The sequence below is a fragment of the Myzus persicae genome, unplaced genomic scaffold (genome assembly GCF_001856785.1).
Source record: "Myzus persicae strain clone G006 unplaced genomic scaffold, MPER_G0061.0, whole genome shotgun sequence".
In the NCBI taxonomy this organism is placed as follows: domain Eukaryota; kingdom Metazoa; phylum Arthropoda; class Insecta; order Hemiptera; family Aphididae; genus Myzus; species Myzus persicae.
In genome coordinates, this window is record NW_019103730.1 from 22,157 (window position 1) to 37,454 (window position 15,298).

General features: G+C 33.0%; 1 protein-coding gene across 1 annotated transcript in view; it reads left to right on the plus strand.

The window, feature by feature from the left end:
* Positions 1-6,865: 6,865 nt before the first annotated feature.
* Positions 6,866-15,298, plus strand: part of LOC111035149 (coagulation factor X-like) — a 20,264-nt gene continuing 11,831 nt past the window's right edge. The window contains exons 1-7 of the mRNA XM_022316669.1: positions 6,866-7,295; positions 7,817-7,943; positions 8,761-8,923; positions 12,041-12,249; positions 12,813-13,009; positions 13,671-13,731; positions 14,368-14,488. Coding sequence (XP_022172361.1) covers positions 7,182-7,295; positions 7,817-7,943; positions 8,761-8,923; positions 12,041-12,249; positions 12,813-13,009; positions 13,671-13,731; positions 14,368-14,488 — 992 coding nt within the window. The 5' untranslated portion in view covers positions 6,866-7,181. The remainder of the gene's footprint in view (positions 7,296-7,816; positions 7,944-8,760; positions 8,924-12,040; positions 12,250-12,812; positions 13,010-13,670; positions 13,732-14,367; positions 14,489-15,298) is intronic.

Consider the following 15,298-nt stretch of genomic DNA (forward strand, 5'->3'; position numbering starts at 1 on the left):
CATTTTAGAAGTTAATTAATTCATATGAATAAATATAGCTAATAATAATTTTTTCTAACACTTTCTTTACATCATAAAGATTAATAATAAAAAAAATAAATAATAAATAATAATATAAAAATTAAGTAGGTACTAGTTATGATACTATAATTTAGTGTTAAACCTATTAAAAATTATTTTAAAGTTAGAAATAATTAAATTATACAGGTTATACGAGTTGTATATAATCAATGTATCATTCAAAATAATCCACAATGTACAATATACAATAATTCATATTTTATTCAATTATTAAAACTGTATTCTTTAATATTATTAGTATTATAAGTATTACATACAATTTAAAAGGACTAATTGAAAATTATTCATAATATTAATTTTTAAAATTGAAAAAAAGTTTTTACAATATGAATATATGTTAACTGTTTAAGTTAATATAATTTTTAGAATATTAACAACTGATTCAGTTAAGAATGATTTTTTTAGGTAGTTAATGTCTTCTGTACTCTTGATAATAAGGCAAATAAGAAGAATATTTTTAATAAAACTACCTATTTATATATGTATTGATCACTATCAAAACAAATAAATAAAATATTATAAAAATTTTCATCTGTATCTTTGTTTTCATCAATTAGCAAAGATAAAATATGTATTTTATTTGTCATATCCGATTTTTATATTACAATAGATGTAAAATAATACAATGCGTTGTAGCATAATTTTACAAAATTAACACTATGATAATCGAATTCGATTTAAGATCATAGATTACTAGTGTGTATCAGCACTACAATATTACTATGATATCACAAGTTTTATAAATAAAGTAAAATATATGTAGAGTTTTGATCTCATTGAATTTATTCGTTAATTTTTACGAGTAAAAGTAATGTTAAGTATAATAATTTACCGATGCTCATTTATATCGGGTACATCATTTTTTAGAATTGTTTAAATCGAGTGACCCTTAATTTTCAATCTTTCCAAAGTGGCTCAAATACTTTTATTGAGGTAGGTAAGAACTACACAATGTACCATTTAGTCCATACGAATTTATAAACTATATAATTTTACTGTCTATGAAATGCCTCTTGTCTTGTACTTAAACTATTTGAGAGTTTGATCCGCCATTACAGCATATCTAGGTCAACGAGAAAATATACGATTGCTTATTGTTGCTGGGGACGAACAAGAAAAATATTTTATTATTTTTTCAATATCTTATTACAGGCAGGGTAGAAGAAGATGAAACGTTTTTTCATAGGAATCTTTTCAGTCCAGTAGTGCAGTACTAGGAAATAATACAATAAATGCAATTAAAATATATTATAATAATAATAAAAATATTTACAATAATAAGCCAATGCAGCAGTACTAATCCCGAGAATAGAAAACCGTATTTAACAGTTGGAGCTTTGTATATTGAGCTCGAAAGCTTTGATGTCGTATTTCGTGGAAAAGACGCGCACAAATGCTCAACACAATTTATTATATACTGTGGAATTAATATAAATATGTTTTTTTTACAAATAAAATGTATGCCAACTGTTACGTGGAAAAAAACCATTTCCGATTCTTTTTAAAACTGTGGTTCGATATTAAACGCTCTGGGCGTAACCGCAATAACTGAGTTATAAAATTTTACGTGTATATGTTTAATGTGTAATGTGTATACATATTTATGATGTATATTTTATCCTTGGTGCAAAAAAATAGAATACGATCCTTTGACAACTGTATCCATATTATTATTATTATTATCATCATCATACTCATTAGGTGCTCGTATACCGAAATATACTGTCGGATTTTCAACAAAGTAACATAATATTTTAATGTTTTGCGAAAGAAACGGTGTGATGTGTACGTTATAGTAATTAAACAACGAAAACTTTTATATTCCGTTTCGCTCTCGAATAATAAATAATATTAATAAATAATAATATTGTAACGTGTCGACCTTTATATAATAACTTGCAGCCTATTTACACTTGCCTGTAGGATACGCTTCAGTCAAAGCTTCAACAATTTTAATATTTATAAGTGCTGTTACTCTGCGGTATTCGATATACCTACCACTTGAGACCTGGTATACATGACATAATATGAGCTAAGCGATGCGAATACCTCTAATAATATATTCCATACAGTTTATTCTTCATGTTGTATAACTTATTGTACCTGGGGAATTCGACGATTCGAATGACAATTTAAATTCTAAATGAGCAATATTATAGTCATATAATCCAGATACAAAGTACTGTGAGAAGTCAAAAACCTACGCTTTAAACTTACACACCCATTATATAACGGCCAATGGGACATACAAAAATCGCTATTCAACACTGAAGAATACTACTGTGTACAATATGTTCGAGTATTGCAAGACGATCAATAGTTCTCCTTAAATGTTATGTGCACAAGTGTGGACAAAAGTCTTAAAATTTAAAATAACTTGTAACTGTTAGCTATAACAGGTTTATAGTCTATATAACATACACTTATAATTTGTATTAAACATTTATAATTTCAATTATTTTTAAATTCACGATTTTCTGGTCAAAATTACTGAAAAGTCGTAGGACGGTATGAAAAATTCTAAAATCTTCAAAATAAACAAAACGTGTTTGTTATTGTTTTGTTTATTTAAATTATAATTAAAATATAAGTGTCTTTATTAAACCAACATTCTGTTAAGTGAATCACGTCAAAACGCAGTTGGGTACGTGCTATTCTTAACCAATTTTTCAATGTTAATTTTGCAATCATTTAATTAAAATAGTCAATCTTAATTCATATTTTTGTGTCCATGTTTTAAAAACCTTCAAATTCGTGTTCATTATTATTATTTGTATAATAGCTAGGGTATTAATAAATTATGTATTTAATTTTAAATGTCATCTCTTGCAAACTCAGAAGCCCCTTTAATCCTGCAGAGTATAAAATAAGGCTGTAGTCTGCAATTTGCACCATCTAAAATGACCTATAATTATAAGACATGTAAATCGGACGGTTTTAAAGATTCTTGTTTACTTTGCGGTTTGTACCTATAGAAATCGTCGATGCAGGTTTTTAGCCGATTTTTTTTGTATACGTCTTGATTTGAGCGAACGCACTTCTACTGACGCCGAACGCGGTCTGCAAAGTAAACATTTTCACTTTCGTAAAGCCGGTCTGACGCCATTATCACGTTCTAGTAAAATTTACACCATATACCGATTTCCAATTAAATCGATGATAAACATTATAAGTATTTATATGTAATTTATATAATATTATTACAAAGTTGTAGTAAACCATGGTCCATAGACAACTGAATTTGTTACAGGATTACATAGTACACTGATAAAAAGTATATAAGGCAGAATAACGCAATGCAGAGAAGATACAATTTTTTTTAACCATCAAATTTTTATCCCATGAAAAGAAAAGTAAACACGAATTACTGCAAGTCGATAATTTATGATGTTAATTTTCCCAGTCAATTTTTGTGATCCTGGAAATAGTAATATTTATGCAATATTGTTTCAATTGTGATTTTTTTAATTAATATTTAAATTTCTTAAAATAACTTATTCAAAAAGTAAATGTATACATATTTAATATTCAACATTAATAGTTTCCAATATTGATAAGTATTTTGTTGAATTTATACGAACGGAGTAGTGCAACAAAAACTTTAATAAATTGTGAAGACAAATTGAGATTACGCAACACGATCAACTATGACTTTCGACTCTCCGTGATGAAGTTTGATAGCGTGGGCACGATGAATAAATATTGAAATGTGTGGTTTTTTAACTCTGATACCAAAAAACTATTATTACTATCATAAAAGTACATTTCACTTTCTATTTTCGTCATAAAATAAAAATAAATATATTTATAGAGTATTCATGAAATTCATTACTAGACCTTCACATACCTAAGCGTAGGTAAGCGTACCTTAGCATATTATCATAATAACAAAAATCATTTAACTCTCGGTACTGAGTATAAGGTATAACATTCTATATCGCCGATATAATTCAATATGAAATAAAAATATGGGAACTTCTCTTATGGATTCACATAAATGAATACTATTTTTATAAATATTATGTATTTATAGTTACTATTTTTCATTCAACATAAATGAGATTTAAAAAAAATACAAAATAAAGTATTATATTATGCACATCAGCAAAAACTAACACCAAAACTTCAAAAATAGCACTAAAAATTTAAAAAATTTTGAATATGCAAAAAATAGCATAGTACATTTTCATGTTTGGAGTGCTTGGTGCATAAACAAATTATAAAATTTAAAAATTTATAACTCACTCAGCTATTTTTATCTGTATCCTATAATAATTAGTAAATACTAAGAAATCTGAGTCCTAGAAACACATAGGTATAGCGAATTTGAGTTAAAATCATTTGAGAGGAAGTAGTATTTGGAATCAAATTTGTATAATATTCTCATTGTATAATTGCTTTTAGGGCAGTATAAAAGTTCTGCAATGGTCGTTTTTAAATCGATCCCCTTGTGTAAAATTATTCAAATCGAGCGAAAAGTTATTTCGCGTTGTACAATAACATAATATTATGTGGGTAAAATGAATACGTTAGCAAACGATTTAAAGTAAGCTATAGGTGTTTATTGTGTATGTGTAGGTAGGTGGGTGGCAGGTAAGACGCGGGCAGATCTGGCGGGTAGGCAGGGGCTGCTGCAAGTCGCGTCACACGTTTATTTAATACACTTTTGTCCAACTTTCTGGTCGTAAGTCAATCAAAATTCAACGGTCGTCTTCGCAGAAAAGTGTGCACGTGACATTTCTGCACTAACTTGATTTCCGACGAATTTCATTGTTGCGAAATACATTAAAACTTTGGTAGATACCTATATACTGTATATATACAATATACTAGACGTATAATCCAAGGCACGATGAGAGCTGCAAACAGGAGTTATTAGTTTAACATTTGTTGAGTGCGTAAGACTATTTCTGAAATTGCACCAGTCGAACTCTTAATGTATTATATTATATATTATGCTATACGCGTGTAAGTGGGTATACTGCGCGCGAAAGTATGTTATTATTTGTAATATTACAATTATAATGACGGATCTTCGCCTTTGAAAATTTAGTGTCAGTTAAAATCTGTCACTGGTTAGTTATGTCTTACCATACAAGTATAAGGTATACTTTGTGTGATTAATTTTAACTGACATCGGGGCGAAACTAAAACAAAATAAGTACCTATCTATGTACATATGTATTTATATTATAATACACGTGGATTGTCATGGTTGAAGCCGCACACTATGGTATTATAATGACTAACAATACTAATGTAACATACGTTAATCCATTAACTTGTAAAAAAAAGAAACAGTCACGTTATGTTGAATACCAAAAATATGTGTACTCGTATATTGTCCTAACCATACGTGCCAAAGAAAAAAACTGTTTAAATTTAAATTAACCGACTTACTTATTATTTATTACATCATGTCATTTAAAAACCCAACAAAACATATAAATCTCAAAAATCATTAATCACAAACACAAAACCTACTTCTAAAATGTCCATAGATTTTTGTGAAAAGTTTATGAGATGCTTAATCCATAATAAATTACTAAAATTAATATCGGTGCTTCGATACAGTTATAATTAATAACGTATAAAAAATGTTTCATAAATTAAACCTCTAGGTATAATTTGCATACTAATTTACTGTTGAACGTAAGTGTACTATGCTTAAATAGATTAATTTCTTTTTCAAACTCAGTGATTTTAATTTCCAGTTATAGTGAGAAGGTATTTTAACTTTTACATCTAATCTAAAAAAACTAATTAAATAATAAGCACTCATAACAATAATTATATAATGTATATCAAACAAAGTTTGTGTTTTTTCCTAAGATGGCGGGGCAAACATGTCTAAATAAATGAGAGGGTTGAAATGGTTTAAAAACTTTAAGTGGAACTTTTATAGTAATGTTTTGCAAGTTCGGTGGTTGATAAAAATTCGTGTATCATGTGAAAAGTGGAACATAATGTAAAGTAAAGTAACATAAAGTTATGATTTAAAAGACTTGTGTAGGATGCATATTTAGAAATATTTACTAACTTGGCCACCCTAGTCCCATGAATGTAAATATTTTTATTTTTGAGATTAAATTTGTGTTCAGATTTAAATTGGCAAGAAAAATTGAAGACGAGAATTCAGTGGCTTGCGATTTTATTGGTATGGTTTGACCAGGTAAATATTATATCTAGTATGATACTTAGGTATTTTATCGATGGCAACAATAGAATTCTATTTTTATTTAAGTCGAGTGAAGGACATTCATTTGTTTTTAAAGAAAAGTTTACCTATAAGCAGAATTTGCAAAAACATTAGTGTTTTTGATTTTCCGGTGTTTTGTCTTGAGTTGAGTAGTATGGGGTGGTACTGGTACAATACCGAACTGGACTTGTCGTCAAAAAAATGTGGACCTCGGCATTGGGTTGTCAAATGCAAAACAGAAAACGAAATTATAATTTTTCTGTCCCGTGACATTTCGTTTGACAAGATTGTTCTTCGATATTATATATATCAATGTGTTATATACCTCGAATTTATGATGTATAATACACTTCTGATATTACTGCGGGCTTAGGCCACGGTCGGCCGTCAGTGGCGGGGCACCTTCAAGGTCGTCTCGTCCGCAAGAAAGTGAGAGTAGGTACAAGACGTATGCCATTGTATTATTATATCGTCGTATAGGTACATATATATAGGTATATAATATACGTATATGGTATATACCACGGCTACAATACCATCAATATTACGCGGCTACCGGTGCCTAGCGCGTGCACGTCCGCTTTTACTCGCGTCCGGTCCGCTGGCGGGTGCACTTTCTTTCCGCCGCCGCCGTCTCAGTGGAAGCGGCACGCAGTACGACGCTATAACTCGGTTTAGTGCGCGCACGGTCGCGACGTCGTATAGGAGGTAACCACTTACCGCGGTGTGTAATACGCGCGACGCGTCTGGAACATCGTCACATCGCTCGGACGGCCGCTCGTCGCACTCGCTAACGTGTACGCGCCCGATCGCTACCGAACGCTCCGTCTATCGCTCGCTCGTTCGGACGGACGGACCACCGCGGCCACCGCGCGTTTATGGTGCTCGGCCGCCGTCGACGATGCGGTCGCAGCAGCTGCAGCAGATGGTGGTGCACGTGTGCATGCTGACCGCCGCCGTCGCCGCCTCAACCGTTGGCCACGATTCGGCCACCGCTTCGGCGTCCGCGTCCACGGTAAGCTTTTGGGGGGTGAGCTCAGTAAACCACGAAACGCCACAAACCGTCCACAGTGTCTCGCCGATACACAAAATTGAAAAATTAAAATATAATAATCGTGTCTCGGCGTCTTCGTTGTCGTTCTCTCTTATTATGTCTGGTTCGAGACTGGGCCGGCGCGTTACATTTCTGTGGTAAAAGTAGCTCTGCCGAGAAAGGAAGAAACACATACGTCGCGTGCGTATGAAAACGAAAATGACAACGACAAAAATGAAACGTTTCGACTTGACGTAAAAATGTGTGCTTAAAATAACTTTCCGCTAGCTATTATTATCATCGTTACACGTGTATTTTAATGATTGCAATCCGATGTCTCGTGCCCACCCAACTAACTGACCTACCTATAATGTAATGTGTACAGGTTTTATCGGGATGATCTTTAAATCTCATTTTAACGCTTCACAGCTTCGTGGTTTACCCAGTCAATGTACCTATGTGTGTGTGTGTGTGTGTTGATAGCTTACACTTTCTTTCCGCAGGACAACGACGAGGACGGCACGTCCAGACCCGACAGACAGGGTGATAAGCGAATATTCTTTGACGACATATTCGGTTCCGTCAGCTACGAGCCCGAGGAGAAGTTACCCGTGTCCAACTGCACTTGCAGTGAGTGCATAATATATTATATTGTATTTTTATTATATACCAGCGGATAACGGATTATTAGTTGTTGCGAGACTATAACCCGACACAATAAACATCAATATTATTATTGTGTCGAGATTCTATTGAGGACGCCGTTCGACCTAATTACCGATTTTCGGACTCGTTTCGGAAATAACATCCATACCGGTTACAGTGGCGCTAGTGCGCTACACGGTTTTCGGATGAGAATGGAAATACATAATACGATGATACGAGTATTATATTACACTTTTACCGTCGCGACGAAACGTGAGTTTAGGTAAGGTTATAATTCGTAACGGAAAGCGTTCGAAATACTTCCTGACAAGACCGTTTCTTTCACGCATATACAACACAATGTGTATAAAATCAGTTTTATTTAATCTACACCGACACTTGTATTATAATATATCGTTTAATAATATCACACGTCACTATCTCCCACGTCGAGTGACGTTAATAAATTTAAATTATTAGACACACATACATTCATCAAATGGGCTTTTCATTCGGTATTCGTTGCCTTTTTTTCAACCTTTTATATTATGTGCATATTACATTTTTGTTTCGGATCGATACATAGACTTCACTAGTAAAACATAGATCGTTGTCAAATGAAACCCTCTACAGACACCAGTTGATTGGATTGTATAACCAATGACGCATATCAATGACAACCATGGTTTAAAAAGTGCCGTAAAAAAAACTTATTAAAAATCTATTCATCGTACTTGATGTATAGCGATCTTTAATATTGTTTCGAATCGTTCAACATTTAAAAAATTTGTTTTGTGTATAGATTGTGGAGTACCGAATCAAGAAATCCGCATTGTGGGTGGTCGCCCCACTGGGGTGCACAAGTACCCATGGGTAGCGAAACTCATGTACGAAAGCCACTTCCACTGCGGCGGATCACTCATCAACAGCGATTATGTGCTGACCGCAGCTCACTGCGTCCGGAAGTGAGTGCATATTAATTTTGTTTAGTACTATGTATTTAAAAAGGTTTAAACTCATAATAACTTAACGTTTATTTATTAATTTTGATTATAATCTGTAATACAAAATATGAGATACTAAGCTATGACTGTTTATACTGGTTTGATCGAAATCTGGAGACATTTGAATGTATTTTCTTTTATTATTGTACTATAAACCGCAATACTAGCTACCCAGTAGGTGAAAATTAGTTAAATTGAATGCTCATTTTCATATCTGGAAAAGTGAGGATATTGCACTACACTACACTACACTATACCTACCAATTTCAATATATTTATAATAATAGGTATGATTTATCGACAATAATAAGTGACAACCGCCGATTGCTATATATTATAATTGCTTATATTTTTTTATCAATCTTTTGCTTCCACTTTGGCTATGGTTAATTAAAAAAATAACTATCTAGTGAATGATAAAATATAAGCATACATTTGTATTTGTGTCTGTGAATGTTAGGCTCAGATAGGTATTGCAAGGTGGAGAGAGTTACTATAAAATGACAGTGGCGTAATGAGAAAACCAATAAAATAATCTGTTAAAATAATCACATAATTCAGTCAGAAAAATGGTTTGAGTAGGTAATATGTTATAATTACCAAAGCATTATTCTAATAAAAAAAAAAAAATTAACTGAGAGTTTAACGTTCCCGGAAGTTTTGAGATTCATTATAGCGTATAGCGTATTGTGTTTAAAAGATCTAAAAGGGATATGAGGAAATATATTTTAAAAGTATAGAACCCTGCAAGCTCCGAGTTATGGTAATTTACTAAGTAATTTATTTTGAATAAATAGTCGCATGTGTACATATTATAAGAGTGTACGAAAGAGAGAGAGACCTGTTGCCGTTTTCATAAACGCGTAACTAGTGGGTCTATATAGAAAGTTTTAAAACCCTCAATTCGTAGTACAGCGGTGACCGCGCGATGGTCGTTAGTATTTAATTACGATATTATCATAATACTTTATAGGTAGTAACTAGTTGTATGTACACGCTGTACGATTAAAAATTAATTTTTAATTGCGAACAATCGATTATCGATATATTATACCGTCCTCGAATGCCTCATCGTCGTTATGATACTAGCAGTACGCGGCACAAGCCACGAATTTGGGGTTTCCTAACTTTCTATACACTCATAGACATTGCCATTTCAGAAGCTACGGGTACTATTTATGTATAATATGTCAGCGTACGCGTTTTGTAAATACATCATGAATCTATACTACATGCAACGCATGACACCGATCCATCATTATTATTATTACTATCATCATTATTATTGTTCGTCTCTGATTTCGGAACAACCGTTATTGTAATAATAATAGGCACCCACGTTATAATTTTATACCGTAAAAACGAATCCACCGACCACCGCGCAGTAAAAATCACTCGAAAAACCGCAAATTCTTGAGGTCAGATATGTATATAAGTACTAGGTGTGTATTGCAGCATATGGAGTGATTCATTTAAGAGTAGTCAACAATAATTGTCAAAAATGTTCTTAATCAATTTTTGTTCAATTTTTCAATTGGACGTTTTGGGAATTTTCAAATTTTATTTTTTCAAGCTTTATTTTTAATTTTATAATCTGAAACAAAATTAAACTCAATTCACTGAGACTTAAGTTATATTGTTAATACTTTCCGAAAGTCAAAATAAGTCTGAGGAAATTATTTTGTTTCAGAGTTTTATCAAATCGCCATTGTAAAGACTTTTAAATTGCATAAAAATATAGAGTCAATAATAATACTTACTTATTGTATCTACGTACTTCAATAACTACGTGCATACCAGAAACATGTAAATTGACTATGAAAATTATTATCAATCGGGCCAATTATGCGGATCACTCCATATGTGTGTAGATTATGTACCAGTGGTATACGTTGACCGTCCGATTACGGTGTATACCCGTATAGGTAACCGTATGTATAATATAATACTTAAAGCGTAAAACCATATAGTATGTACATTGTACCTGTTGCATTTCCACCGTCGATTCGCACCGTCATTATATTTTATATACGTTTATTTGTATTATACTATATTTGAATTCTCCGTCGCCGTGCCGAGAGATTTCGTCCTAAATTGTTGTTGCTTTACCAGCGTGGAGTAAACAACGAGGTTATAATATACATCCGATAGATATGATAGCCACGGTACCTATATACGCACGCGTATAATAACTTTCCATTGCGAAATTATTCATAAAAACAATTTCGAATACGCGAAACGTACACATTTTCATTTCACGAACACACATGAAACGCGAACATCGTTTACACACACGTCAAGTGAGTGGTGTACTGGTGTGTGTGTGTTTGTCAATTAAAATTAAAAAACGTACCTACGACTGTAGGTAAGTTGTACATCATGACAACGATTGCAATCGGAATATTTTCTATGATAAAACGTTTTAACGATTGTTGCATAATAATGCATAATAGTATTAATATAATATTGTGCATAATGTTAGGTCACGAGTACAATAGGTAATTAAAAATGTAGTTACATACCATTGAATTTAAATATCGTACGTTTGATGTGCTTTTATCGATGTAAAAATCGCGTTCTGTTAAATATTTACTTTTTTCACTCTTACTCGTTCTCGTTATGAAGCATAATATATAGGTAATATATAAAATATACATATAAATGTAGGCAGCGTGATTTCGAGTTTGTACCAGTTATTGTTAATCGAGGACTTGGAGAAAGTTAAACACATATGAATATACTTGTTTTCGTATTATAACGATAAACGGGCGCTATCGAGTCTGATTAAGATCCATGCATTTTAAGAAAGAAAAAAATACTTCTATTTTCCTCTGGACTACAGTTTACTAGGAATAATAGAATATAGGTACAGCTAGTTGTCTACACACGCATTAACGTCGTTATAACCGCAGCATAATATTATTATATGATATATTATATTAGCATACTATTATACTTGGTGATTCAGCGTTTTATCCTTTCTCGTCAAGTTATACATATATATATATATATATTATCATCTTTTAACTAGCTGCAATAACGACTGTATAATATAATATTAACGAACGGTGTTTATAGATTGAAAAAATCTCGTATACGTGTGATATTCGGCGATCACGACCAGAGCACGACGACCGACGGTGAAACCATCACCAGGATGGTGTCTTCGATCGTGCGTCATCGGAACTTTGACGTGAACTCGTACAACCACGACGTGGCTCTGTTGCGGCTGCGAAAGGCAGTACCGTTTACCAAATCGGTGAGGCCGATATGTTTGCCGTCAGCTAGTAAGTATACATGATATTATACAATGTAACCAAGTGGACTACGACAAATATAGAGGGTCTAACAATGAACTTTGAAAGTTCCACACTTCTTTTCTTTTCGTCTTCTACCGCGTTATTGCAGCCCACCGAAAATTATAATCCTGCTGTGAAGGCTTTTAATGATTTTATAGATTTCAGTTGATAACTATTTTCGTAGTCGAAAACTACACGGTTTAGAATGTCCAAAATTTTATTATCACCTAACGTCTTAGAGTAAAAGATATTTATTTTTTAAATATTTCAATACATTAAAACCCAAAAACTGAAGAAAAATACCCTATCTACCCCTAACCAGCAAACTGGTGCAGGGCCTACTCGATTTTCAAAATGTTTCAAAAATAGCACAGGTTTTCTTAAGGTTAGGTCCTAGTCTCAGCGATGTATTTTTCTTAACACAATTTTAAAACCGTTTTCACAAAAACGATAACTAATTTGCATAGAAGAGACGTGAAAAATCACGAAAGAATGACTTTCCAAACTCCTATCGCCAGCACATCATTTAACCATCGTTATTTTATATGTAGCCCGCGAACCGTCCGGAAAACTGGGAACCGTGGTCGGCTGGGGCCGAGTGTCGGAAGGTGGAAATCTGGCAGACGTTGTGCAAGAAGTTCAAGTGCCGATCCTGTCACTGGCGCAGTGCAGGGCTTCAAAATACCGACCACAGAGGATCACCGGCAATATGATTTGCGCCGGAAAGGGAATCGAGGACTCTTGTCAGGTTCGTTATTTTAGTTTCATAATCTAATTATGACCTCTGGTTTGTTAAAAATGCAATTCCTACTACAGCTCAGCTGCTACTTGCTGTCACTGTCATGTATAAATACACTCAAATAAATAATATTCTATGGATTTTTTTTTAAATCGCAGTTATCGCTGTTACCTACTATATTGATTTACTGTATTATTCCGGTTTGGCGATTTCAGTCCGTGGTCCCGAGAATGAGACGTGCACTTCCGACGAACCATGATTCATATAAAATTATACACCACTAGCACGGTCATAATACCTATATTCTATATCGTTATAATTACAATTTCCAATCTCAATGTACTTCTGCAACAGAAACACCCTGAAATTTTCCCGAAATAGCGACCCGGAAACTTTCCAATGTACACCTGCGTCGTGATACGCGTCATCGTCATGACGTAATATATTCCAGTTGATTACTCTACATATTTGTATCTATCACTACCACTGTTTTATATTATGTACTTCTTAAGTGGAAGTCTGAATGTGTTTGAAACTCTTTTAGGACGCGAAGAAAAAATTAAATCATTATTATTTATTTTGTACAAGAAGCCGACAATTTTTAAAAGCCCACTCGCGTCGCCCACCATTCTATATAAGCATATTCCATAATTGATTTTTGTCGTTGCAGGGTGACAGTGGAGGTCCTTTGTTGATAAACAGCGAAGCGGACGACAAGTTGGAAATAGTTGGTGAGTATAATATTAATATAATATTATTCGTCGATAAAATAACCGCAATGGTACAAAGGTTATTTTTTTTGACAGTAACCATTAGTTTTCTCCGAAAATATGAACTTTTTGAAATATTTTTTTCACGTGATCTGACGTCATTAAAAATAACTATAAAAAGGACATATATTTAGTAGGTACCTATTTATTATCGATGTAATTTTTTTTAAGTATTTAATGTTTTGTAATAATGACAGTGTACATTTTTTAATTCTGTATCAAAGCAAACTATTTATCTGCAAATTTCGATGTAAGTATATACTTATAAATAATGTCCAACTAGTAGGTACTAAATATGCACCTACCTACTACCTACCTATAGTACGTAGTTAATTTGTATAAGTATCACAACATTAAATTATTTAATTTCCGATACTAAAATTTTAAATGATACAATTTTTATTTGGTGTGACTTCTAGTTATGTAAAAAAATATTTCCTAAAACTTTTATACTTTTTGAGATGACAAGTGTTCACTGTTCAATGATTCGCTGATATAAAACTGTAGACTACAATATTGAATTCGGTCAAACAATCTGTTAGGTACCTTTCTGTATTCGTGTGTTTGTTGTAATTTTTCATAACGTCATTTTTTCAGGCATCGTGTCCTGGGGTGTCGGCTGCGGTAGACCCGGTTACCCGGGAGTGTATACCAGAGTTACCAAATACCTGGATTGGATTCAAAAGAATATGAGAGACACCTGCGCTTGCATCAGATAGCGGGCCGGAATTCCAGTACAACAGTTACATGTTAATAACAAAATATAATATATAAGTATATGCGAATATTAAATGTATTGTACATATATTATTACTTATCTAAGTCCTTAAATTATATTATTTATTTGATCTTGTATTTTTTATTTTTTTTTTTATTTTTACACTACATTTTGTGTCTAAAAATATATACTCAATATACGTTTTGTTTGGAGAAGAAAAAACTCGAATAAAAGGTTATATAAAACTGTATAATACTATAATATATAATACACACATCATCGTGCGAGCCGTCTATTATTTTATTTCTACTCGTACATAACCGTCTGCTGACAAAAAACGTCACCGCCGCCGTCTCACTTTCAAGTTTCGGCGATATAATAGTAAAATATGACGAACAATGTACAATCGGTATTATACTATTTCGGTAGGTGTACAATAACATAGGTACAGCTCTGCGATATCACGGCGTGTTCGCGTAGCATATAAGACGTACACATTACCTACTCGTTGCTCGTCGTCATCGTTTCCGTCGTTCATATTTTCTTCGTCTTCTTCTTTCACCGTCTCGCGGACCGCTGTGTACCTATGTGCGAATACAATAACGCATGACAGGTACTTCCGTCAGACGCATTTTTGAAATTCCTCATAAAATGCACACAACGTGTCTATTAGCCTCGCGGACGCATTACGCAATCCGAACACGTTTTAATAATACACACACGCACACACACACATATGTATAAATATATATTTACTGGACCTGGCGGTCGGTCTTGAATTGGCGTGTAGAAAAGTGGATTCCCGTTTGT